The sequence below is a fragment of the Amblyomma americanum genome, chromosome 4 (assembly GCF_052857255.1).
Source record: "Amblyomma americanum isolate KBUSLIRL-KWMA chromosome 4, ASM5285725v1, whole genome shotgun sequence".
In the NCBI taxonomy this organism is placed as follows: Eukaryota; Metazoa; Arthropoda; class Arachnida; order Ixodida; family Ixodidae; genus Amblyomma; species Amblyomma americanum.
This window is the reverse complement of record NC_135500.1, coordinates 173,688,109-173,714,699: the sequence shown is the minus strand read 5'-3', so window position 1 is coordinate 173,714,699 and position 26,591 is coordinate 173,688,109. Positions and strand designations below refer to the sequence as shown.

General features: G+C 49.3%; 1 protein-coding gene across 6 annotated transcripts in view; it reads right to left on the bottom strand.

The window, feature by feature from the left end:
* The window catches only part of LOC144128672 (dachshund homolog 1-like), a 222,953-nt gene extending 207,977 nt beyond the window's left edge, over positions 1-14,976 (bottom strand). For 4 of the 6 annotated variants that reach the window (XM_077662260.1, XM_077662263.1, XM_077662264.1 and 1 more), the window contains exon 1: positions 14,239-14,974. In XM_077662260.1, coding sequence (XP_077518386.1) covers positions 14,239-14,846 — 608 coding nt within the window. In that variant the 5' untranslated portion in view covers positions 14,847-14,974. Of the gene's footprint in view, positions 1-14,238 lie in introns of all 6 variants that reach the window. The other 2 variants (XM_077662261.1, XM_077662259.1) reach the window with 2 other exon arrangements.
* Between the last annotated feature and the right edge of the window lie 11,615 nt (positions 14,977-26,591).

Here is a 26,591-nt window from a genome sequence, read left to right as displayed (position 1 = left end):
TCACAAACGCGGTGTGCAAAAGAGGCCAGGCCGTGAGTCGAGTTAACCCTTCCTTCACTTCACGCTTGCCGGACCCGAAGGGGGTGGCCAAGATGGAGTGCGAGCAAGCACGGACGAAAAAACAGCCAAAGATTGTGCACAGTCTGGAGGGGAGGAGGTCAGCCGAGGGCGACGAAGAGGCCGATGGAGAGGACGTCACACGGAAAGAGAGGGAGGGCTGACCGAGCTCTTTTGTGAAAGAGGGGCGAGAGAAAGGCATGCTACGGAGAGGAGGAGATGCAGGAAAGGAAGGCTGTGTGTGTGAGGGAGAACGCCCCTGGACTAACGAGCGGCTCGAGCCGACCCGTGAAGCCGCGGCAATTATTGCTTTCTCCCACACCGTTCCTCCTTGCTTCGTAAACCTTCTTTTGTTTGTTGCCTTTGCGGGGCATAGGTGTGCGTGCCGCCGAGGCGTTGCCTTGGTTACAGTTAAAAGGCAGCTTCTTCGAAGCGATAACTCACGGCTCACTTGGTGAACTGTGCGCTCCCAGGTCTGTTTGGCCATGCAGTCTCCTCGAATCACGGAGGACTTCGATCGCGCGCTCCAGCGCTGAGGCGCAGTACGTTTTTCGCATGCGCGAGGCGCTGAGCTGGCGCTCGCCAGTGCGGGGCCCGGTCCGTCGGCGAAAGCTGCGCAGCATGCCACTGTCTGTCGCGACTCAGCGATAAACTGCTCGTGACACTGTTTTGTGAAGTTTAGTGAACATGACGCTTCGTCAGTCTTCATGCTATTTAATCGGCTGCATTTCTGAAATGTGGAGTCACGCTGTGTTCAATAGAAAATAAAAGGTATTGCTTCAAACCAAACAGAAGCTACGTATGCTGCCATATATTTTAGGCTCCTTCCGACTTTTGTCTGAGCTGCAAGGGATATTAAACTTGTCTAGAATTTAATATAGTTCTGCTGAGGTTGCATTTTTGAAAAATATTGGATGCTTAACTGATGAGAGACACAGCACATAATTAAGCCGAGAGTTTCACGGAAACGTGCGAGGTCGGGGAAGGGCATGAATATGAATGCGAAACATCGACAACTGAAGAAATGATTTTGACCTTCCCGTTCCTCCACGGCGCTCCCACGCTGGAGCCAAAATGTCAAAAATTTTTTTAAATGGTCGCTGTTCGCTTTCACAGCTAGTAATTAATAGTAACGAGTAGCGGAAGCGCCACTGAAAAACGCCGACCCATATTTGTTACCGTAATCTGTCTCGGAAAAAGAGTGCGTGAGGAGTTGCAGAAGCTGAAGGTAAATTCAGTGCATGAGGTATCGAGTGCGTGAGGAGTTGCAGAAGCTGGAGGTAAATTCAGTGCATGAGGTATCCAGTGCGTGAGGAGTTGCAGAAGCTGAAGGTAAATTCAGTGCATGAGGTATCGAGTGCGTGAGGAGTTGCAGAAGCTGGAGGTAAATTCAGTGCTCAGGTATCGAGTGCGTGAGGAGTTGCAGAAGCTGAAGGTAAATTCAGTGCATGAGGTATCGAGTGCGTGAGGAGTTGCAGAAGCTGGAGGTAAAGTCAGTGCTCAGGTATCGAGTGCGTGAGGAGTTGCAGAAGCTGAAGGTAAATTCAGTGCATGAGGTATCGAGTGCGTGAGGAGTTGCAGAAGCTGAAGGTAAATTCAGTGCATCAGGTGTCGAGTGCTTGAGGAGTTGTAGAAGCTCAAGGTGAATTCAGTGCATGAGGTATCGAGTGCGTAAGGAGTTGCAGAAGCTGGAGGTAAATTCAGTGCATGAGGTATCGAGTGCGTGAGGAGTTGCAGAAGCTGGAGGTAAATTCAGTGCTCAGGTATCGAGTGCGTGAGGAGTTGCAGAAGCTGAAGGTAAATTCAGTGCATGAGGTATCGAGTGCGTGAGGAGTTGCAGAAGCTGGAGGTAAAGTCAGTGCTCAGGTATCGAGTGCGTGAGGAGTTGCAGAAGCTGAAGGTAAATTCAGTGCATGAGGTATCGACTGCGTGAGGAGTTGCAGAAGCTGAAGGTGAATTCAGTGCATGAGGTATCGAGTGCGTGAGGAGTTGCAGAAGCTGGAGGTCAATCCAGTGCATCAGGTATCGAGTTCGGATAAGGCCCGAACGAGCACGCGCGTTTAAACCCCTCGCACGTTCTTCCCTCGATCAGTCGCCGCCATCTCTATCTTCCTCGAACTATTTACACCCGTCTGTGAAGCTCGAGGCGTCGGAGCTCCAAAGCGTGACCACTCAATTAGTGAGTGCAAAATGTGGCTCTCGTGATGGAGAAACTTGGAGCAAGAAAAGGAGACCCCCATGCACTTCATGGCGCATACGTTCTCGAGGAAAATTCTTACCGCCTATGCAAGTGCAGCAGTCCTGTAATTACACTTTTCAACCTCAGCCTAAAGGCGAACCGTAGGTAGCGCAGACCGCGTGCAATCTCTTAGCAAACGCAGGAACTAAACAGGTATTCTTGATACTGTCTAGAAAAATAAAAAATCTATTTATAGCCTTAGGATAACACATTATACACGCTCTACAAGCAGCTGCTTTTGTGAGCGCCTGCTCTGAACACGGAGGGTTCGCAAGGCAGATGAACCCTTAATGTGGTGCGATAGGCGAAAAGTAAAACAGACACAGACAGACAGACAAACACACACACACACAGGCAGGCACACACACACGCACGCACGCACACGCACCGGAAATACAAACTGACGCACGCATGCGCACTAGCACACAAAAAATGGCAGCAATCGAGCCAATAGGAGATGGCATGCAGGGAATCGAGGATGTAAACAGACTGATAAAAGAAGAACAGGGGATGCACATCACACAAGGCACGGCGAGAGAGGGGGAGCCTGCTGTGTACGGAGGAGGAGGATAAGGAGGTTATATAAGGCGAGTGTCCGCGTTGCGTGCGTGCGTGCGTGTTTGTGCGAGCGGTCGTATATGATGAGGAAGAGTGAATATTGGCGGCGTCGCTGGGCGCCTGTAGCGCGCAGGGTCGATTGGCGGCGGCCGCTCCGAATGGGCTCCGACGAGAGATGAACTGCACACCACGCGGGCGACGCACAGAGACACACACACACGCACGGGGAGACCGTTCACCACGCTGTCACCACCGCGCGGCAACGAGGCCTGGGAACGGATGCTGCCGCTGCGCGCTCATGGAATGGGACCAGCCATCACGGCCTGCGCTGGGGAGGAAATGGCCTCGCGCGCTATTTGTCTCCACGCCGTCGAAAACCGCAGTCTCTCGCCCCCACTCATCAGTGAGACCGGATCGGCTGCGACAGCACTGTCGCTTGTCACTTCCCTGTCCCCGCAAGCAGTACTGTGGAGATCGCCGAAAGAAACGTAGCTTGTCTTCCTTTTTTAGATACGTGTGTGACTGAACGGTTGTCTGGTGTATTCCGTCTTTAATTCGGCGATGCAGTACAGCGCTCTTGCATGCGCCATGCGGATGGAGGCTTTGAGCGGGCTGGAACACTACCATTGTTTTTCATTGTTGTGGGTTTCATGCGCAGCCAAAATAGAAAGATTATGACAGCCGTTCCTCACTTTGTCATTAAATGCCGAAATTCGTTGACAGCTTTTTATCATTCCGAAAAAAAAAATAAAGTTCAGCTGGATACTCTACGTGACAAAAAAAAAAAAAAAGGATCCTGACAACGTTGCTTTTCCCGGCCGCGGCGGTCGAATTTCGATGGAGGCGAGATTCTAGAGGCCCGTGTGCTGTGCGATGTCAGTGCACGTTAAAGAACCCCAGGTGCTCGAAATTTCCGGAGCCCTTCACTACGACGTCTCTCATAGCCTGAGTCGCTTTGGGACGTTAAACCCCCATAAACCAAAGCAAACCAAATCAAACAACGCTGCTTTATCGTCTAGATACACACAAACCGAACAAGTTTGAAGCTCTTGCGCACTTCAGCAGGCCAGCTTGTTATGCAGTTTCCCGTTATATAGTCAGCTTTGGACTGCTACGTGCTAGCGCGAGAGTAGGCATAAAACGAGCGGAAGTGCAAACATTCCAGGCATATCTGCAACAATTCCGAGGTGGCGCGTTTCGACTCTTTCATTCAAACCATGGATGAGCTTGTGTATAGTAAAAACACAACGCAGACCGTTACGAGTCAGGCAAGTTGCTCACTCCACAGCTAACGTGTAAAGCGAAAACAAAGAGAAAGAAGAAAGAAGAAAATAAATCAGGGACAGCAGCATACTTGGCCCAAACGGGCCACGCAGCGTATGCGTAGGCACTACTATACATCCTGTATATTTGTACTACCGTACAGCGTTGAGGAAGGTGCTGAGCCGGCGTCCAGCTACACAGCTAGGGCCGAATTCACGAAACTGTATTCCCGTAAGTGTACACCGCCTGGATCACTCAGAGCCCCGGTGACGATCGTGATAAGCGTGCGAAGGGCCACTCACGAGAGTCCGAACCCGTTCTTGGTACAAACTAAGCGTAATATCAGCTTTTCGAATAGCGACTCATGGCAGTATCATTCCCGCTGGCCGTATAGTTCCAACAACGATGCACAGAACTGTGGGTAAGGCACAAAGGTGGGAATTCTTTCGACACGCGCTCCTCGACACGCAGCGTATATGGCTTTTAGGGGCAGGCACGCCACGGGACACGGACGCGGGGCATACAGCGACACGCTGAACCGAAGGGGGCGCGCAGCGCCTTTCGCGTTCTCGCTTAGGGAGAGAAACAAAGAAGCGACGGTGGCGGCGATAAGATCGGCGGCCAATGCGCGGCCGGCTAACGAGGAGGTTCCGCCACAGACTCTTTGCTTGATAAATGGAGCGGCGCAGCCTGCTCCCCCCCCCCCCCCCCCCCCCCCCCCTCCTCCTGCTTCTACCTGGCCCGCGCCGAGAGAAGCCTAGAAGACCATAATCACAGAGCCTGGTCGACTATAGCGCGCGGGAGCCTTGCGGCAAGCTGGAACGCCGATCGCCTCGATCCTCGGGCCAGTCCACCCTTCGATCGAGTTGGCTTGAGCCGACACTACGGTCGTCCGCACACTTGACCGGAACACGTGGGGTGAGCGTTAAAACAGCGCAAAGGACGCCGGCTATGCTGGTCAAGAAAGAACGATTCCGGGACGGAGAGGAGCACAGCTGAATCACGCGCAGTGCTGCCACCGTGCGAACTAACAACGAGGCGCCTCAAGTTTGTCTTAAGTGCGAGGATGGCTGCACAGTCGACCAGAACTATTTTCGAACCTTTCATATCTATGTAGGTAGCCCCGTGTCTCTTGAGGTGTACTTCAATGTCAGTTCTCAGTCAGGCGTGTGTTTGCCAGAAGAAACCAGGCAGCATTGTTCGCTTCTCAGTCGTATACTGCAGCCCTTAACCCCCCCCCCCCCCTCCAAAAAAAAGAAGCTCAAAACCTCTTTTTATCTTTAGGGAAGCCGCCAGGGCTCTGCTATGCAAGTACGAAGCAAACCATGCTGCCAGGCCACTGCAAATACTATATCTGCACGTTTCACCTGGAACAAATTGTGGCCAATGGGACGGGGAATCGAACGCGGAAACTGGCAACACGCGCTCACCACGGGACAGGCACAGATCTACCGTGCACGACGGGCACAGCCTTGGGTGTACCCTTTGGGTTTAAGGGACGATAGAGTGGCCCTTGCATGTTAGGGGCAGAGCCTCTGAATGAAAGCATTTGACCGTGACGACTGCTACGAGGCAGACAATACCCGCGAAGTATATGTGCAAGCAAGGGGCGCGAATGGCGCACGTGACGCACCACGAGTGTTATTCAAATATTCTTGTTCGACATTTAACGCCACGTCTACGCCATCCACAGCTCCTGCGGCAGCTACCTCGGTCACTTTCCGGAGCCACGATATCCAGCGAGGTCTTACAGAAAACACAGTTTCACAGAAACACAGACTTGCTGCGCAGCCTCGTAGATCTAGTTAATCTTTGCGATGCGTAGCATATTATGCCTTCGCGCGTAGCTCTTTGGACAGATGAAGATCAGTGGGCGACTGGTCAATTCAATTTCCTCGTTCGTGACGCGTGCTCGCCGGCCGCGGCCTTTCGGAGTATACACCACAGCATCAAAAGGACCGGAGCAATGCCTAACCCGACGTGCATACGCTTTGCTTCTTCGGCCATTCCCACGGTGATCAATCAGCGCCGCAGGGTCATTCCCAATTGGAATCGTGCCTGCGACGTTCCCCTCGCGGTGCTCTCGAAGATCGCAAACGCTCTTCTTGGACACGTGTGTGCATACCATTCCAAAGCCCGCGTGAACCGGACGCCTTTACTCCATGCACATTACAGACGCTGTAGCTGACTGGTTCAACCCCGGCAATATGCGTGCTGCCCCTTCCAGCGCGACCGCAGAAGGGACTGCTGGGAAGGTCGTTTCTTCTTCTTTCTTCCCACCCTTCGTCGTCGTGTGTTTCATTGCTACGCGAGCCTGACCTGGCTGTCTTGTGAGCAGAGGTCGGCGGAGGGGTCAAAGTCGTGTTCACCTTTCTGCATGGTCCTTCTCTGTCCCCTCCTCCTCTCTTCTTTACGACGCATGCAGTCAAAGCCCCCCCCCCCTCTCCCTCTCTCCCTCAAGCAAACGCACACACGTTCACGAGCGTCGTAGACACGCCACACAGACATGTGCGCGGGAATGGGCGCGCTAAGGACTGTATACGGATGGTGCTCCGCTCGTAACGAACCTCCACCTGCAAGCCCGGTATACGCGCTATATCGCGGGCCACGCGTGCATTAGTGGTGCATAATGTGAACCACAGGGAAGGAAATGTGTGATCGATGGGGAACGGTGGTGTGTACAGCCATTTGGGTAGCTCGACTCCTGCGGTTTGTTTATGGTCACGACGCGCAAAGCGACCTCTCGTATACACGTATGCAGCGTGGGGCTTCAAGCGCAGGATGACAACACAAGGAAAGGCGCTTATAGATGCCTGCGTTTTAATGTTCAGTTGTGCCTTCGATATGCAGAGGCGGAGGCTACATTATTATGAGCGCGTGGATGCGACCTGCAAGCCTGTCCGGCATCCATGCATTAAAGCGGCATAATATGATGTAATTGCGTTCGAAGCGCATATACATAAGCGAAGTGACAGTACAGCGATCGCAACTTCAAGTTGCGCGTGTCGAAACTGCTTTGTTTCCTTTCATGGTATGACGTGGACAGTTAGTTAACGCAGTTAGGAAGCAATACGACAAAACATCAGCTTAAAACTAACGTAATAAACCACTCAACGAGGCGTTGGCACGTGGACGAGAAGGCACGCACTCACGTCACCCATCAAAAAGCCGTTGATCTCAACTAAATTCCACTAAACGTGGCGTCACGCAGATCTTGGAGAAACAGCGAGCACGCGACGTGACGCGCACGTAGTATTTTGCGTCGGCGTTCCGTCGACGTCAGGCGGCGGCCGGAAGGGCGCGTCAATGCTGACAGCTACACCGCACAGACGCCAGCCAGCGGACCTCGTCGACGCTGATCGCTGCCCGCCTCTTACCCGACACAACCGCGAAACCGCGGGCTGCAGCGGTGACATGCGCTGCCAGCTGAATTACACAGCGCGGCGTATACACCCAGCTGCCCAGTCGGCATGCGCCCACTTACTTACTCGAGCCGCTGGAATCGCTTTATAGCTGTGCCTATAATTGCATCTCTCCCTCTCGGCATCTCTCGCGCACGAACAGGACATCCAGTGAGGGCGCAAACATATGAGCGAGAGAAAGCTTCCCACGGAGCAACCTTGTCTTCGCGCTGTGACACAATGCCTGTACGCAAGGTTGACGCAGCCACCGCTGTCGAAACCGCGGTGAACGAATGTTGACAAAGCGACTCGACGGCCTTATAAGTAAGAGAGATGCCTGCTTTCGAGCATTCAGGCAGAGGTAGTGGCGCAGTTAATGAAATGGCACCGTTCCAAAAGCGTGTCGATATGGCATGCCAGCGCCCATATCCACGAAGGTGCATTCGTGTGTCGTCTCTTGTCAGGGAGGATCGACAATCAAGCACGGCGGTTCCAATCTAATTAGCAGACGAACGCGCGGTGTCCACATCAGAAGCGCTGTAATGAAGCCCTTCAAGCTTTAAACCACTTCGCTTGTCTCAATGACATTGGAGACGTAGCCATGCGACGCACTTAGTTTCTGTTAAAGGCGGAGTTTGTTTGGGAAATCCTTATGCTTCTGATCCAGGCCTCGATGAACAAAAATAATTGTGGGACTATAAACAGAACAAAAAATAAAGAGTCGCTGTCAGTACGTGCCACTAAGTATAACGGTCTTGGCCTTGATAAACAGTGCGAAGTTCATAAGGGACATTTGCGTGCTTTTTTTTCTTAGTTTCTTTGAATCATCTCTGATCTGACTCACAATGCAGCCAATTCAGTTATCTTAGAAACCAAGCACCTTGACTGTTGTCTTAGATTGGCAGGCAGCGTGACAATCGAGCCACGATATTATTTACTCCAAAGGAATACATGCACACACGTAGTCAGGCATGATCGAAATCCCAAACATTTCGCTCACATTGTTATTGCAAACATCCAAATACAGATTGAAATATAGGCCTGTTTATGTCCTTTCATAATTTGGGATTTGTTGCCAAACACTGAATCAAATGCACACCACATACAAGAACATGTTCGTTCCAATCTAATTAGATGCTGAGCACCAGTGCTATGAGCGAAAATTTTGGGTTCCCTGACACACGCGAATGGCTGTCTATGAACGAAGCGCAGTTTTTACATACGAAGAACGAACTACCCTCGCACAATATAAGTTTGCACTAGTACAGAGCACAACCTAATATCTCAAGTCACATAAGCATTTCGGCAAATAAGCAGCTGCAGGAGTTGAATTTAACATCGGAGTGTGATGCAAGCAACTAACCTTGCATTTCTTCTTATTTCCTTCGTGAGCACGCATTATAAAGCTCGATTCCATGCACACACAAAACAGCACCTCCTTCCTCACGCGGGCGATGAACCATGAATGCAGAAAGAAGCTCATTACAGCAGTCGCGATAATTTTCGATGCGCTCAAAGTACCACCTCTCTCCCCCCTCCTCTTCCCCTGCTGCCTCTACAGCGAAAGATAAAGCCCACGCACACCCGGCTGCAGCAATTCACACTAGGAATGGTGCGCGCTCAAAAGCGTTGCGGCGATCGCGCCCGGGCCCTTAAACGCAGCGCGCGGAAACCCATCTTCCTCATTACCGACAGCGACGTCGTCCGCTAATCCGATAAGCGTCCAGCGGCGCGAACACGGGGCGATCAAAACCCCTCCTCGGAGCACCGGCGTAGAGGCCTACTGTTCTACACACCCCCCTTGGGCGCGCGCGAGCGTTCCTCGCGCTGAAGCAATAACGAACGGAGCTGCAGAGAAAGCCGCGCAAAGAGCACCACAATGGATCGCTGCTAATCTCGAATCTGCCCTCATGGACCGCTGCACCCGCCGCAGCTCCTCTAGCTCGGCTGCGCTCCGAGGACGACGCAGTTTGTCTCGCCCGCGACGGTTCGCGCTAAAACCTTTTCCACCAGCTCACTCGAGGCACACCCGAAGTGACACCCGAAGCAAGAAACCCAACTGCAGTGTGCTTAGTTCTACGGCTGCCTTGGGGACGGGTGGAGCGGCACTGTTGAGCCGCCCGTGTTTGTGTATACGCGCGCGCAGTTTGTGCGCGGGTGTGTGAGGACGACTAGCAATCGCCAACTCCATTAATTACACCGCCGACGGACCCGTAACGAAGCTTAACTAATCCGACAACGAAGTATGCACTACCCTCCCACCCTGCGGGAAGCTGTGCCGAGCATGCACACGTACATATACGCACACTCTCGCGCGAAGAGCTTCTCCGCGCCTGCAGCCTTGCTGTTTCCCGCACACATGTAGGGAGACTCGCGAGTTCAGAGATATCCACGCTCTGTGCCGGAGCACGCCAGCGCAGTGGCTCGTGTGCGAGCCGCTCTAATTCTTCGGACGCCGTCCAAAGTGAAGTGCGCGTGCAGGATTCAAAAAAGGAATCCTGCGCGGAGGTGGCCTCCGCTTATCAGTGAACGCGCGCCTGGCTGAGCAAATCGCCCAGTTGGGTGAGGTGAGATTGCAGAGTGTCACCGAAGGATGACGCGGCGTGCAGTTTGGGACGCGAGTTTCGGAATAAATAAAGAAACGTTTTATGATGCCCACTGATCGAATTCCCCAAATTTCCAAAATGGCGTCCAAATTTAATTGCCAGAAGGAGACTGCATTGTTCGAGAAAGTGAGAAATGAGATGCACATGCACGGCAACACCAATGAATGATTTGCGATCAAGGCGGTTATGTATCAACGAAAAGAGCGAATGCAAGAGGAAAATTTGCGCAAAACGTAAGAAACGTATACCCGATAATGTGCCAGCAAAATTCTAGAAAAATAATTCTCTTTATTTAAAAACGTGTTGAGTCATAGGTTTAATTGCTCGAAAACATTTTTGTGTACAGGCCCTTCGCCAGATTTCTTAACACAGTTCTTTCATATACCTTCATGCTCTAGTCGATGTCGTCTTCTCATTTTTGTGTGTGCGTGTGTCTGTGTGCACAAATCCATGTATTTATCCATCATTCAAAGAAATTCTTTGTACAGCAAAATGTCATGTGCAAACCATTTTGCAGGCTAATATAAAGGGTTTTAGACGATGCTTCAAATGTTTGTATTACCGTGTGCATGCAAGCCACCGCGGTGGCTCAGTGGTTATGTTGCTCGGCTGCTGGCCCGAAGGACGCGGGTTCGATCCCGGCTATGGCGGTCGAATTTCGATGGAGGCAAAATTCTAGAGGCCCGTGTACTGTGCGATGTCAGTGCACGTTAAAGAACCCCAGGTGGTCGAAATTTCTGAAGCCCTTCACTACGGCGCCCCTCATAGCCTGAGTCGGTTTGGGACGTTAAACAACCATAAACCATATCTTGTGCATGCTAAGAACTAACAGCATCCCCTAAAAATTGTCAAAGACAGCTTGACTGCTTACTCGCTCTGAAAGAGTGTTGGGAACGTCTTGATAACATCGAGATCACGGCACACGATGAATTTTATATTTCGCCTATAGACGTCATAAATATGGCCAGCGAGATCAGGTGTCGAACCCAGGACGTAATCTTCAAGCCGCCGCGGTGGCTCAGTGGTTATGGTGCTCGGCTGCTGGCCCGGAAGAGGCGGAATCAATTACGGCCGTGGCGGTTCAATTTCGATGGAGGCGAAATGCTAGAGGTACATGTGCTGTGTGATATCAGTGCCCGTTACAGAGCCCCAAGTCCTCGAAATTTAACAGAGCCCTCCAATACTGCGTCCCCCGTAGCCTAAGTCACCTTGTGTAGTTAAACCGCACAAAACCTAGAACCTTAATTTAGTAGCGAAAGCTACAATGGCCACGGACTCACAGTTTCGCCGTGCTCGCACCGCACCACGTGACCAACCACGTGACTGGTCAAGTGACGAACCACGTGACAGCAACTAGCCAGACAACCAGACTAACCTGGACTTTCAATCAAGATTAACCAAGGCTAATCAAGCTATGCCTCAGCTTTCGCTACGTATATCCTGGCATAGCCGACCTAAGCCACTGCCATTTTTTTTTTCGCCAGCTGAACTCCTATAACTTAACCCCGCAGCTGCCCAAAGCGGCACAAACAGGGTAAAAATATATTACCAGCAGCCAACGTAACGAAGAGATAACATGGCCTTAATGACGAAGACAACTCTGATGAGCCAAAACATTCATTGCTTGCTAGCTTTTGATACGCGCACTAATGAAGTTGCTGATCTACGCTTAGGGCAAACATTGCACAAATCAAGATTGGAAATATGCAAAAATTGTAAGGTACTGTGCAATGAAATCGCGCAAAATTAGAAAATAAAGTAGTGTGTAGAAAACGATAATGGTTTGTGGTTTATGGGGGTTTAACGTCCCAAAGCGACTCAGGCTATGAGGGATGCCGTAGTGAAGGGCTCCGGAAATTTAGACCGCATGGGGATCTTTAACGAGAATGATTCAAGCGACTGAGAGCTCACGAACGTTCATAATAGCGATGCAATGCTGTTATACACTGCTTCGGAAGGAAGAGCTCCTAAACTATAGAATGTTTTTATTCTGGATGCATTCAATTCAATAAGCCCCAGCTAAAGCTTTTCCGGAGCATTAGGAAGTGTCTAAAAATAATTTTTGCCGTCAGAAAACAAACAGTCAAGCGCTACAGGCAATACAGTTATAAACTGCAAACAATAAACAGTCGATCGTTAATTCGAACGTCCGATTTACTAGAACAGCCGCTTTGGTCCCACGAGCATGAAGCGCATCAAAAAGGCACCTTGCTAATGCGAACTCCACATTGTACCAATAAATTTCCGGTCGCCTTTCTAGTTTGAATGATCGAGAAACCACTGCATGCCGTTTCTAACATCAGCCATGCTTTGCATTTCTTGTTTTCGGCGCTTTTGATGAGTTGCTGTTCACATTGCTGAAATTCAGCGGTGTCTGTACATCCCAGATGCGTTTTAGGTACGAATACCTGGAATGGCGTTGACCCACCAGTCAAACATCTCGCTTCACTCTTGGTACGTCGAACGCAGCGAATTCTATACGCCTTCCCGGTCTCCGCGCGCGAGCAGTGCACTGTGAACGAGTATGTGTTGCCGGTTATGCAAGTGGCCTGCTTTCTATAGGGGAACCCTTAGTCGACAGGTAAGACAGCTTATATAGTTAAAACACTGAGATAGACCATCGTGCTTCTGCACCTTGCACTGAGAAAATGCAAAGGGCAAACTGCAGTGAACATAATTGATGTAAAGTCAAATTCCAAACTTCCTGAACGGCATGCCCACTACTTTGTTGTGATATATAGTTCATTGAGCGGATATACCATTCTGTATTTTGTGCAGCGTGATATGAGAAAAGGGAGGACGAATGAATTAATGTAAGCAGTATTTACAGCTAAAGATATCAATTCAATGATTCTAATTGTCATCATGGGGAAGAGTTTACCCAATTTCGTTTTATTCGCATCTAAGAAACTGTCGGAAAAACAAAACAAGATCCTATAATCCAATAAGCATAACAAATTCAAATAGGCATAGCGTTATGGGTGGCAGTGATTCATTGACAAGCGCATCAATGGTGCTGTTTGCAAGGCGGATCTTGTAACCCTTTTCAAGCCTTTTTTTTTTGCTTGATGTATTTACGGTCGCCATTTCTGCCAACATTTTAATGTGGTGAACCCGTCCCTGACTTCATTCGTCCCTTTAACCAAAGCTTATTGCAGCTTAAGGCTTAATCCTTGCAAAATCATAATGGCGCCACTTTTGTGTAATGTCTAACTGAGGCGATGCAGTTTTAATGCTGATCTGTCCTGTGACCTTGCGTCGTGCAGTTATCTACTGAGCAGACTTAAATCAAAGCAGTTAATATGAGCCTAATGAAAATGCTAATAGTGTATAAGCCACACATGATAGGCAATCTGGAGAGTGGCGGCGGTGCCATAGCAAGAAAGGGCACTCTTCTATAAGTTCCATTTCAATGCCGCTGAACACCATAACCCCTTATAGTGCTCTTCTTCAAGCAGCGCTCAGAGTGACCTTATGCACTTTAAAGCAATAGATCATAGTTCTGTCACTTGCAAGTCTGGAAGGTACGCAGCGAACCCCGACCCTCTACTAGTAACCGGCATTATCAACAGATTCTTCAAACATTTAAAGGAACTGTTTGACAGCCCAATGGTATCGGTGCGCTTGCATACATCTGTTGAGTGTTGTGACGTGGTTGTCATGGTGATCAAAGGGAACCAGCTGCGCGAATACTAAACTGAAGCTATGGGGCCAACTGGCACACTGCAAAATGGCAAATTCATGCCACACGAAGCATTATACGACCGCAGTACCATGCGCCTTGCACGTGGGTTGTCGATGGGGTTAAAGCTGATATGTGCTTTTTGAACGGGAAACCACAGGACCCTTAATTTGTTGCTCATCAGTTCTCATCGGCGGAAGCCTGCTGCACTCGCTAGTCCTCTCAGTGCAATAGTGGACGTCACATTCATGCAAGCACCTGATGACGATCGATAGCGCGTATGCGAATCGCGCTGCGACGCTTTGCTCAGTGGCACCACCCACGTGTTGTCACCCTCTCTATGGGCATGGCGCTGCGGCGCGCCACACACGGCGATTGAGACTTTCGTGCATGCATCCACACACAGAGATACGAGCAAAGGCACACGCTGACCTGGCAGTGGTGCAGTCCTTGTAGAGGGCGTCGAAGTCCTTGCACGAGAGCAGCTTGCACCGGTTCACGCCGGGCTGGATGGCGCCCAGTCCACGCAGAATTCGAACCTGCTCCACGTTGCACACGATAGGCGTGATGTCGAGCCTCTTGAGCTTGGTGTACACCGTGTGCAGTCCGCCCACCAGGTGCTTGAGGAAGAGCTCGAAGGCCTGCGGCAGGCACAGCAGGTAGTCGCCGTTCACCAGGAACGCGGCCACCTTGGCGCCGCGGTAGTCGATCAGGTGGCAGTCGGTGGCCGACGCGTCCGACGGGATGCCGGGAGGGGACGGCGGCGGTCGCATGCCGGCGTAGAGCGCGCGGCCGTTGAGCGCATGCAGAACCCCGTAGCCGGGGGGCTGCTTGTGCGGCGGCGGGGGCGGTGGCAACGCGGCGCCCAGCGGGCTCTCGGGCGTCGAGCGCGTCGGCGTCAGCGAGCCCAGGCCCGACTTTGGGCTGGAGCCTCCGCGGGCCGACGGCGAGTGTGCGGCCGCCGGCGAGCCGAACGTGAGCGTCGGCGGCGACGGCGTGCCGCCTCCGCTGCTGCAGCTGCCCAGCGAGCCGGCGTCCATTGGCCTCCTCGTGCCGCGCGCAACCTGCTCAGGGCCCGGCCGCTGCTTGCTGCTGCTGCTGCTGCTGCGTCGTTCCCGTCGCGAACGTGTTTCGTTGCCGTCCGTGGTCCGCGCGGACTTCGCCGCCAGCGGCCGCCGCAGCGAGGCGCTCTTCGAGAACGGGGGGGGAGGAAAGCGGCGACCCCCTTCCCCTCTCTTCTTGATCCCTCTCCCTCAATCTGCGTTCTTCCCTCTCTCCCGTTTATCCGGACAGCCCGTGTCCGGACACGGGGAGCGAGGGCGCACGAGCCAATGACGGTGTGGCCCGGCGCCGGCATCTCGGAGCGGGCCGGTCCGGTGGGCAGGGCCCAGGGCGGGCGGGGCTGATGCCGTGCCCCAGGCCACCGCAGCCGAGAACGCCGCGCGCTCCGAGAGATGGCGCTCGCGGGAGGAGGCACGCTCGTTCTTTAAGCGAGAGTGCGCGCTCGCCGGGAGGCAAAAGGGTTTGTTTTGGTTTCGGCACGGGGTGAGGAAGAGCTCGCTCTTTTTCTTCCGGGAGATCGAAGTGGAGCGCCCACGTGAGAGCGCCGCACACGCCAGGGGTGAAGGTTGTGTCGTTAATGGCGAATCGCGGAAACTACCGCGACCGGATGCGCGAGTGCTGCGCGCTCTCATCAGTGATTTCCTCACTGGGTAACTGTCGTCGCAGCAGAGCGGTCTGTTCGGAAAGAAGACCTTTGCACCTTTCGTTCAGTACTATCTCTGTATTCGAGCCTATGTAAACACCGGCCCTCCATTTCTTTAGATAAAAATAAATTCGGCACTGAAAAGTGCTCCGTGTCATCCTTCGTGGAAAACTTGATGATTTACAAGTCTTCGAACGCTTGCATGGCGAATGCAGGGTGATAGAAATTTATTCTGATTATTTGGGTTACGTCGACTTCTGGATAAACATTTTGTCCATAGATTTACGATTAGACTTGCACAGCGCTAGCCTGGCCTTATTACCGTATCCCATCACATTTTACCACAGAACTCTCTGCCCCATCCCTCTCCACATCCCAGCTTCGTTTTTATTTCCTTGCAGTTCGTTAACAGAACATAAGGTTATCGTATTGCATTTTCCTTTCCCTTCCACATTCCCGTTTTAACCTACCCCAGATTATCGTTACCCCCATTACGTTCTCTAAAACCTCGCTGCTCTTTTTCTGCATGTAAAGGTCGAAATTTAAACATTTCAGGTATTAGATATTAAGCAACAAAACAGAATGGCAGGGAACGAGAAGAAAGTGTAAAATGCAGTTTTCCCACACTGTCATTATAATCTCGACCAAACCATGTCTAGTAAATGATCTGCCCCCGGAAGAAAAGAAATTTCCGCCAAAGAGTTGCTGGAAAAGTTTGAGCTATTGGAAGTTCGGAATTGGTCAGAGGAGGTAATGATGTCAGAAGAGCGAAGGCGTTGGCCACGACGACGTGGTGGTCGAGGCCTGCTGTCATAAATGAACGAGCGGGCGGACCTGACAGGCAGGGGGCAGAGATGGGCGTCAAGGATCAAATGGGAACAATGTTCATTTAGCCGAAGACTATCCTGAGCTCAAAGTGCAGCCTGACAGAACGTATTAATTGCCAGATTTTGTGCCTGATAAGCATGGTTTCATAAGAGATGTTACCGATCACTAAACGTAACAAAAATTCTACCGTAAACATTTGAATGGGCAATTCGGCGTGCGAGAGATTACACAGTCATTGCCAATTGATGAACATGTGTAAGCTCCAAATGTCGCTGAAATACCAGAAGAAAGCAGACGTGCATCGGCTGTGAAAATTGCGTCTGCTACATAAGACTCTCATTTCTCTCCAACTGAACTTTTCAAGAGTTAACAGTCTTCATAGAACAGTTTTGGTGAGAGAACGCAGAACTCCTTTTAGCAATTGCTTGTGTTTGTTTCGTATTTGATTTTTTATTGATCTGCCCCTTGAATCACGGAGTGCCGCCAATCATCAATGTAATATAAAAAAAAATAAAACCACGCTCCGCCAGTGAGAGTGAGACTTGAAACTTTGACTTCACGACTCTGACAGGGGTGCTTTACTGACCAAGCCACGTGTCTGTGGGTGCGATCGTGTGACGTGATGCTTGTACTCACCACAGCGCATAAAAAAAAAAAAACTCGTACTGGCAGAAAGACAACCAAGTCATACCTTCTTCCACATCACTTTTAATTGTGAGGCAGTTGTGAAATAGTGCAAGAAACTGTCATGAACATATCGATGGGAATGGTTTGGTTGGTTGGTTTATGGCGTTTAACGTCCCGAATCGACTCAGCTCGTGTGGGACGCCGTAGTGGAGGGCTCCGGATAATTTCGGCCACCTGGGGTTCTTTAACATGCAATGACATCACACTGCACACAGCCGGGATCGAACCCGCGTCCTTCGTGTCAGCAGCCGAGCCGCATAAGTGTAGACTGCGCAAAAAGGACATTGACGAGAGAAGAACACAAAGACGAACGCTGCCAATTCGTCCACGCGTCTGTTCGAGCCCCATAACCTCTGAGCCACTGCGGCGGCTTGCACTGATGGGAATGGCCTAATATTCTGACGTCTAGCAATAGCTTGCTTTTAAAGCTTTAATTGTCTTGCGCTCGCACGAAGTATAGACTGCCATAAAAAACCGATAGGGTGCATTTTAGACAATAAATAGCAGAAATCGACAAGCGTCCCGAGCAGGTGTCTACGGATATGCTGATTGTTATGGTGCAGGCTTACGATATGAAAAAAAAAAAAAAACAATGGATTAACAACACCCATTGAAAATATGCAGTTATCCAGAATTTCTGGGCATTACAGCTGCGGATACAGTGTTATTGAGAGAGCGCATGTTGCTCGTCAACAGGCGAAAAAGCACGTAATTCCTATCGCGGACGGCGTACGGCAGTGAGTGCAGGATGAGCACGCAATAGAGTGGAAAAAAATTGCGAATATGTCGTCCGTACTGACGACAACACCAGCGCAACGAAACATTTCACACTTGCTTTGACTTCTGGTCAAGTTATCTACAATTGTTCGAAAGAAAGCGCAGCGCTTCCGCTCAACACACTCTCACGTACTCTTATAGGCAGCTGCTTGTCAGATGGCGTGACCGCGGATACTTTCTATCTGAAAAACCAGCTGCGCATGCGAGTCATGCATATCCCGCTTCGATTCGGGTGGGACTCCTTAATTTCTTCCCTTTCTCCCGCTCTTTCTGGCGAGGTGCTGGATATGTTGAGTGTGACAAAAAAAAAAACGGCGAAAAGGTGCCGAGAGTTCCTGCGCACTGGGAGGCAGGCGGCTAGCTGCCCGTTTCAGGAGCCATTGGGCACGCCAATCTCCCTGGCTGCATCGGGCGCACACACACATACTGGCGGCAAAGGCGTCGGCCTCCTTTTGCGGCGGTGCCTTGACACCCGCCGTGCGGCAGAGCCCGAGAGGGAGCTCCCGTAATGCCCCCCCCCCCCCCCCCCCCCCCATCTCGGCGTTCTTTGATGGGCGTAGAGAAACGGAGAGAGAGAAAGGAGGAGGCTTCAAGGGGGAAAGGAAAGCGCGTGACAATGCCCCCCCCCCCCCCTTCCATTGTCGGGCCGGCTAAATATATATGCTCGGGATCTGAGTCGTTCGTCCCTTATACAGACCGGAGTCGGTTCAGTTTCGAATGCCCCCGCCTGTCACACGTGGATGTGTGCGGGACTGATGTGCGAGGAGGGGAGAAATACGTTCGAGAGTAAGAAAGGCGCAGTCACTAAGTGTCTCTTACAAAAGGGAACGTTCAGAATTGCTGTCAGAGAGGAAATAATGCGAGCTTTTCTATTGGAATGCTGGCAGTGGTGCTTGCACCCGGGCTATACCGTTTCCCACCACCGACTTCGGGCAGACGCGGCGATTCGGGTCTTTTGTTTAGATAAGTACTGCAGCACAATGCAGTCGCACGCACACACGACGAGCTCTCACGCATCAAGGCATCGCATCCGATGTCTTGCATCGAGAGGACTTAAGAACTTGCTGATAATTTACAACAATTTAGCTGTATAGGAACCTTACTGCCGGGTGGTCGTTATTTGTAAAAACAGAAAACTCTCTTGTTCAGCTGCTTGCTAATGAGGAAGTTGTCCAGGTCACAAAAGGGACATAGGCGGCCCGACGTTCTCAGCCTCGTTTTTCTATAGATTTACTCGAGGCCTGCTCCCTTCGCTAACTTCCTAGGAATAGCCACGCCTTGCCAGCTGCTGTGTTGAGCTTTCTCCGCTGCATGCCTTTTTCTTCTATGATCGTTGTTGCGATCCGGTCCACTGCGCCAGTTAAATATACGCTAGTTTGGTGTGCTTTATGTTGCTTGTATACATCCTGCTGTCTGGTTCATTAAAGGTTCCTCATGTCCTTCAGATCTGATTTAAGCCGACGTGCCTTGCGACTCAGGCAGAATTTCCGCACCAGAGGTGCACATGCCAGAGATAGACACCGAGAGGATTCTTCCGCTTGCTTTGACTGCGCCTTAAAATCGGACACGTTTGTAATTGTGGCATCTTCCGGAGAAGTGGCTAAGGGCAGAAGAAAACTGATGCGGAGAAATAATAGCTCACATACAACTTATTTGCATTAGATGATACAAAAATATTGAAAACTCAAGAGCTTGGAATAGCCTATTTTGGAGGATACTGCCGCTCGCAGTTCGGCTCTAAGGTGTCCTATACCCTTCACTTTGGGACCTGCCAAGAATGAGCAGTCATTTTCTCATTTTCGTTCTCAGTCCTTTACATAATGCAATGAAAATAAGTGGAGTAAAAACGTCAGTTCTTTTCGCCCTTTCTATTCTGCGTATGGACACTCTAAGTAACCGCTGCAACAACATATGTCTCTGATATCGAAGGGCACTTAACCCGAGGAATCCATGTTCGATATGTCACAGGCAGACGATGGTGCAAAAGTCCTGTTGTGTGGACCATAAGACATGTCGGCCTCAGTCATACATGAACAGGAACGTACAAAGAATCTTTATTGTTGCGGCCGAGGGGACCTAAATGCGTTCTACGTGGGCTACACAGGAAATAACCTTATCCTTACTGGCGCAGTCGACAGGATCTCTACAAGTTGCTTAGAACACGGAAGCGGGAAAGGCCGTGGTTATTCCAATGAAATCAAAGGAAACGGGAGGCCTTGACGAAACCTATTAACGCAAGGCCCGGAACACCAACACCAGGGGCACAGGCGACGTGCAGAGCCACGCGGCACGACGAACTGCGGCTGATGGCATGCAGGTGATGACAAGCGACTACACCAGACCTTGGAGACCAGCGTATGTTCAATATTACTTTTTTCAACCACGCGTGTACCACTTTTCAGCCGTTATGGTCGCTAGCAATGGCCAACATAATATACAAGGTGCCCCATGTTAAAGGTAACCAAGCTTTTAAATACTATAACGAGTGCTAGACCAATAAAATCAACCGAGTGCTCTTGACAGTCGCGTGGCCTATAGTCTGCGGTACTTTTGTCACTCTTCAAAGTAAAATAACAACTAAATATTTATTTTCTAACCTTTTAATTATTGGCATATGAATAAAGTGTCAATTTAGAAGTTAGAGATAACTCTGAAAAACAGCTGGTTGAAGTGTTTGCACCAAGGTACAATTTGCGCAAAGCAGTTTTTTTTTTTTTGCAGGCCTGAAGATAACTCGCAAAATCAAAAAGCCTCCTCGTGAAAGCGCTGATGCTCTAGCATCCCAAGACGCGTCACAAAAAAAAAGATGTGCTCTTGTCACGAGCGCTCCCTTTACGGGGTTTTGTGTGTGCACTGGGCGAGAGATGTGCGCGAGCCACTGTCACGTGGTAGCTTTTTTAAGGCCGGTAGCTAAATTGGCGGAAATGGTACCTCGGTGCCAACATTTAAGCCAGCTCTTTTTCAAGACGGCATGCAAGGATCGAATTTACGCTTCATTATTGAAGCGAGTATTTGTAATGTTGGCCGAATAGTATTATTAATTAATTAATTTTGCAGAACGAAAATATACTGCATGCTATAGGCCACACGAGACTCAAAAGCCCTAAGTTGGCTTCACTGGGTTAGGACACTGCCATTTTTAAAAGCTTGCTTACATTTAGCTGGGGCACCTGGCATATAGCGCCTCATTTCGGCTGTCAAAGTTTTGTTCACATGACTTCCATATTAAATATTGAATAAAATCATATGGGCCGCAATGAGCTCAATTCATTTCCACCAAGTACACTGTCCCAAAGGCCAGTTTCCATATCAACGAGGCGTCGACACCATCGAAAAGCTTGTTCCCCAGAGAAAGGTGCCCATCATTTGAGGCGCCCCGATCAGAGGGGTTGTATTAGTGGGGCACCGCTGTAAATACGAATATGCTTTCGGGGAAAGTAACTGAAGCGTTATTTTCAGTAGATAATAGTATAAAGTACGTGCATGTAAAACTGCCATTGTTTTTGTCGGGCCACTCAGTATTCTTAAATCTTAATGTTTTGAAGGCTCTAGACCAGAACGCCGTCCCTTCGCCTCTTCCATTTTTTTCTGATTTACGACATTATAATGAAACCACTTTTTCCTTTTTGGTGACGGTGATGGAAGTGGACGCTGTTGAACTTCATTCAGTCCGGTCGGTCAGCCGCTGCTGCCCAGAAGAAACGTCTTGGCCTCCCGAATGACGCAAGCACCCAGGCCACCATGGTGCACTCGGCCACCAGTGATGACTCTTCGGCTGACGACGGCTTCGTCAGAGTCGTAATAAAGAAGACCAAACGGAGACTGCGCAAAGGTGAGGACTCGTCCTCGTCGAGTACGTCCACGATCACTACGGAGCGAGGATCATCGGCACATACTGTCCTATTTGTGTCAAAGACTCCCACCGACAATCTCAACCACATCAATAGGCAAGCCACGTCTGCGTTCCTGGAGGTCCGCGTCCCGGGAGCGATTAAAGATGTGAGGGTGAATCGTTTTAGGAATGTCGTCGCCGTTGATGTCATGGACTGGAGCGCGCTTGACAGTTTGAGCAACATCAGAACGCTCGGCGGCATCTGAGTTCGTTCCCGTGTCCTTCTAGGCAGTGACACTACGGCAGGCGTCATTTACGACGTCGACGTAGCCATCCGCGACTCTGATCTGCCCATTTTAATTCAAGCAGCTACCGATGGTGTAGCCATACTGCAAGCTCAGTGTCCTGGAAGGACAAGGTGCATCAAGTTGACCTTCCAAGGGGACTTGCATTCCAACGTACGTGAAGGTTTGGCACTTTCGGCATGCAGTTAGCCTTTCGTCCCGAAGCCTCTCTAGTGCCGGAAATGCATGAAGATAGGAGACGTGAGCAGTGTGTGCAATTTCCCCATCGTGTGCCCACGGTGTACTCAGCCACACAGCGGCGATTATTGCCGGGAAACAGTCCTGACGTGTGCCAATTGCAGCGGCCCCCATGACGCTGCCCCAAAAGATTGTCCTCGCCTGAAAAGGGAAAGGGCGATACTGAAACAAATGACAAGGGACAATTCCACACACAGAGAAGCTGCCACTAAGGTGCGACGACGTCGTCGCACTCGTCACAGACCTTCTAAGAGTGTAGCAAGCTTTGGAAAGGATCGTCCAAGAATTTCCGCAACTGGTCCTCCCCCTCCGCATACTACTTTAAGGATTGGGAGCAATAAAACTGGCGAGGCACAGACGGTTGTCGCAGACGGGCCTTGGCCATCCCTGCCTGAGCTACACACACCCGCAGTGACTAAGCAGGTACTGTGTACTTAGAGTACCGAGCCCATTGCTAATCAAGCGCAAGTCACAACTCCGGTCCAAGACCGGGACCGGCAAGTCACTTGGTCATTGCTCCCGAAGCACTGCACACTCTCGATGATAGAACAGTCACCGCGCACCCAGTGTGTTGAGCCTACTGCTGGTTGGGTAGTAGGTGAGAAACCGGACCAGGTCGCAGACGAGCAAGTGATTGCAATACTAAAGCCAATCGTGAATGCCATGCGTGTGCTGCTTTCCAGCATGCGCATACCAGCTGCACAGAATGCACTGCAGATGCTGGATTTGTTGAATCCAGTGCTTGCAGCTGTCCAATAGCTGGCACAACGCATCCTCCAGCCTCATCCTTCCGAGAAGTCCGATGCTTACGTTGTCATCAACATTATCAGCCTCAACGGCAAGCAGCCTTTCTTGACACTGAAACGTCTGCGCTGCCTTGTGATGGAGGGCCCTCGATCTGTTCCACTCGGGTCGCAGCAGTCGGCAGCCCTCAAGGTGTGCAGGCTACAGCTGCGGCGGCCTGTGGCTTACAGTGCTTGGGTCATTGCCTGTCGTGCTTGCTACCGACCGCATTTCTCTACTTCTTCTTATTCTTTCATGCCCCCCTCATCCCTCTCCCCCAGTGCAGGGTAGCCAACCGGAACATTTCACTGGTTAACCTCCCTGTCTTTCCTCTACCACTTCTCTCTCTCTCTTTTTAATGTTTTGAAAAAGAAATACAGCTGGAAACCCCATTATTCTTTTGCAAAAAAAAAATGCTGAAACCAAGCAGGACAGTAGAAAGAAGTGCCCAGGCGCTAACTGCCTTTAACAAGAGTCTTTATTTTGCGAACTGCGAAATAAGTGCAACAAATGCACAGAATAAGTACTCATATATTAGCAGGCGTATGTGTTGCATTTTTCGCCCTAGTTCTTCCCAGCTGTCTTTCGTTATCATGACAGGAATACTCTGTAATTTATGGTGTGCTTTAATGCATATCTCAGAGTATATCGGCATTATATTGGCTCCCGTTTGCGTTTTCTTCTCACAGGACACAAGATACATGGGCAGGAAATCCTCGGCCTCTAATCTTCTTAACATGGCGAACAACCTAGAGCGACTCTCCTTCCAACGTGTCTAAAAAGTAGCTCAATGTGATGAGGATGTCCTCTCGACGCCCGTGGTCAATGAAGTTGCTCTTAGCGTTGCTGTTGTAGACTCATTCAGCTTGCTTCCTGTTTGCATAATCTGCCTGATTGCACATTGGTATGACAAAACACAGCGAACACCATCTTTTGTCTGTTCTCATATTTGATTGAGGACAGATTTTCTGTATAATGAATTCATTTCAGCGCCCGTCCTGTCATGTCTTTCTGTGTATTCGTCTAAATATGTAGCGCTGTTTAACTTCAAAAAGAAAAAAAGAAAAAAAAATGAATTTAACCTTTTTCTGGAATGAGACTTGTGACTAGAATAATCATTCATTGATTATTTTTCTGATATTGAAGCATCACTGAATTGTTCAAATGACGCTGTGTTGTTGTATCAATGGTATGTCATTTAATCGCCATTGTGCTGGAACCAGTTGTTTTACTTTTTTTTCAGTGATACCCAGCATCTTCATTTTATTTCTAACAATCCAAGAACACCAAACCGCAATTGCGGCCCAATATACTTGAAACAAATAATTTGATGCAAACCACATTTACGCTGATAAATGTGCAGCGATTCTGCATTATAACCACGTTCAAATATTCATTATATTTCAGATGCGCTCTTTAGGTGGAGGCATTTTCTTACAACGAAAACGTCAGCGGCTATATTTACTTGTGGAACAAAAGAAATATTGTGAAACGTTAGAAGTGGTACCGTGCTTTTTTTCTTCATATGAATATCTTTTCAGCGAAAATGTAGTGTGCATCAAGTTACTTTTACGAAACATTAGCTTCAATTCGTGCTTCGACATTCAATTCCTGCGACTGTCAGAAATAAACGTAGAGGCTGGGTATTACTTACAATGTGTGTAATGAAACTGGTTTCATCACAAAGGCAACTCAATGACATTTCAAAACGTCAGCAACACAACGGTAGTTCAACAACACTGAAATGCTGTTCAGTGTCAAATTTAAAATGTTTTCAAGGAAGCATCAATGATAAAACAAACTCTCAGCTAAACATAAATCAACAGAGGATCAATGGTAAACCATGAGCCAACATCTAAAAAATATCAATACTCCCTCAATGTTACCTCAATAGGAATTAAACAAGATTTCAACACAATTTGTCAACATGAAGTAATAAAATGTAAAAAAAAAATTGTCAGGTCATATGCTCTCCAGATTTGACCCCGCAGAGACTAAGCATCAGATTCTACCATTGAATATATTTACGTTTTTAGTTTTTGTTATTGTAGGATGTAAATAATTATAAGATGAAGTTTGTTTCTCTGAATCATGGCTCTTCTGCCCATGAGAAGTGTAAGTAACCGCAGCAACGACAAATGTCTCGACATCGAGGGGCAGCCATGTCTGACACGTTCGATCCGTCACAGACAGGTGATGGTACAAAAGTCCTGCTGCCTGGACCACAACACATGGCGGCCTCAGTCATGTTTGAAGAAGAACGTAGCGAATATTTGGCGGTGCAGCCGAAATGATCTCAATACGACCAATGGGGGAGACACAGCATAATTCTTACTGGCGCAGCAGACAGGATATCTGCAAGAAGCATAGAAAGCGGCGACAGAGAAGGTGCTAAACTGAAGCTGGAAAGTCCGTTGTTATTCAGTGAAGTCAGCTGAGCTAGAAGGCCTCAAGAAAACCGATCAACGTAAGGCGGGGGACGTCGACACTAACGCACCGGCGACGTTCATAGCCACAGGGCAACGGGCAGCGGCTGATCGCGTGCAGGCGATAACAAGCAGCTGATTAAAAACAAAGTACTCGCGGCTAAAAAGAACTTCGGGTTAAACATAGCGTTAAAGCAGCCATGTGCGACAAGACATCGGCAGCATTACACTTCATGTGACTTACTAGACGCCAAGTAATGAAAATGAAAAGCGAAATTTACTGCTACCGAATTGTTCACATCAAACACGCTGGTGCGATTCAGTTCAAGCGTAGACGCTTGAATCGTGCATTACTTGCACACATGGGAATGCCGTATCAGTGCAGCCGACCAAATACGAAATGGTGATGTTATGGCACGAGGCCATTCTCTGAGAAAAACATTTTTCATCGGAGACACAAACAGCGTATTAGTTGTCCATCTCAAAAATAACATCGTTTTCAATTCAATTCAGCGTTAAAACAGGTGACAAAATTTTTTATATCTTTATTTTCAAAAACTCGCTAAATTACATCTGGCGCCAGCAGTCGTAACTCTAATCCAGTTCATCACGACGCACATTGACTTTGAAGTTATATGCATAAAGACTTGAGCTGTACAATGAACCAATATAATTATGATATCTTCAAGTGTCTTCGTATAATATTCGAGTGACCGAACACAATGTATATTTATATAGGTTTAGCTTGAAAAAAAATGTAGCAATAACACAATACATTACAAAATTTCACTCACTGCAGTTCATTGCAAAGTTAGACGTACACATAAGAAATAAATGTACAAAGTTTAATTAAACAATTTTTTTCAGGGAATACAGTTAGGCATGTTCGCCTAAGAATGAAGGGCAGAAAAGTGAGTTTCGACCAAACAACAAAGAAAATTCCAAATAACTACAAATGCTATAAATGAAATGTCCAAAAATGCTACATGAATTCTATGCTAAAAGATGCTATTTGTAGCTCAGATCGTCTTTAGTCTTGCTTCTACTTGCTTTTGCTCGTGTAGCAGAGAGCTTAATTTCTTTTATTTATTTTATTGTGTTTCTTGCGGCACCAATAGCCTGACGGGAGGATATCCAGATGGGTTGTTGGTCGCCTGTCAGGCACGCTTTCAGTTTGTGCAGACCAGGTGTGATCCTAATCTGCT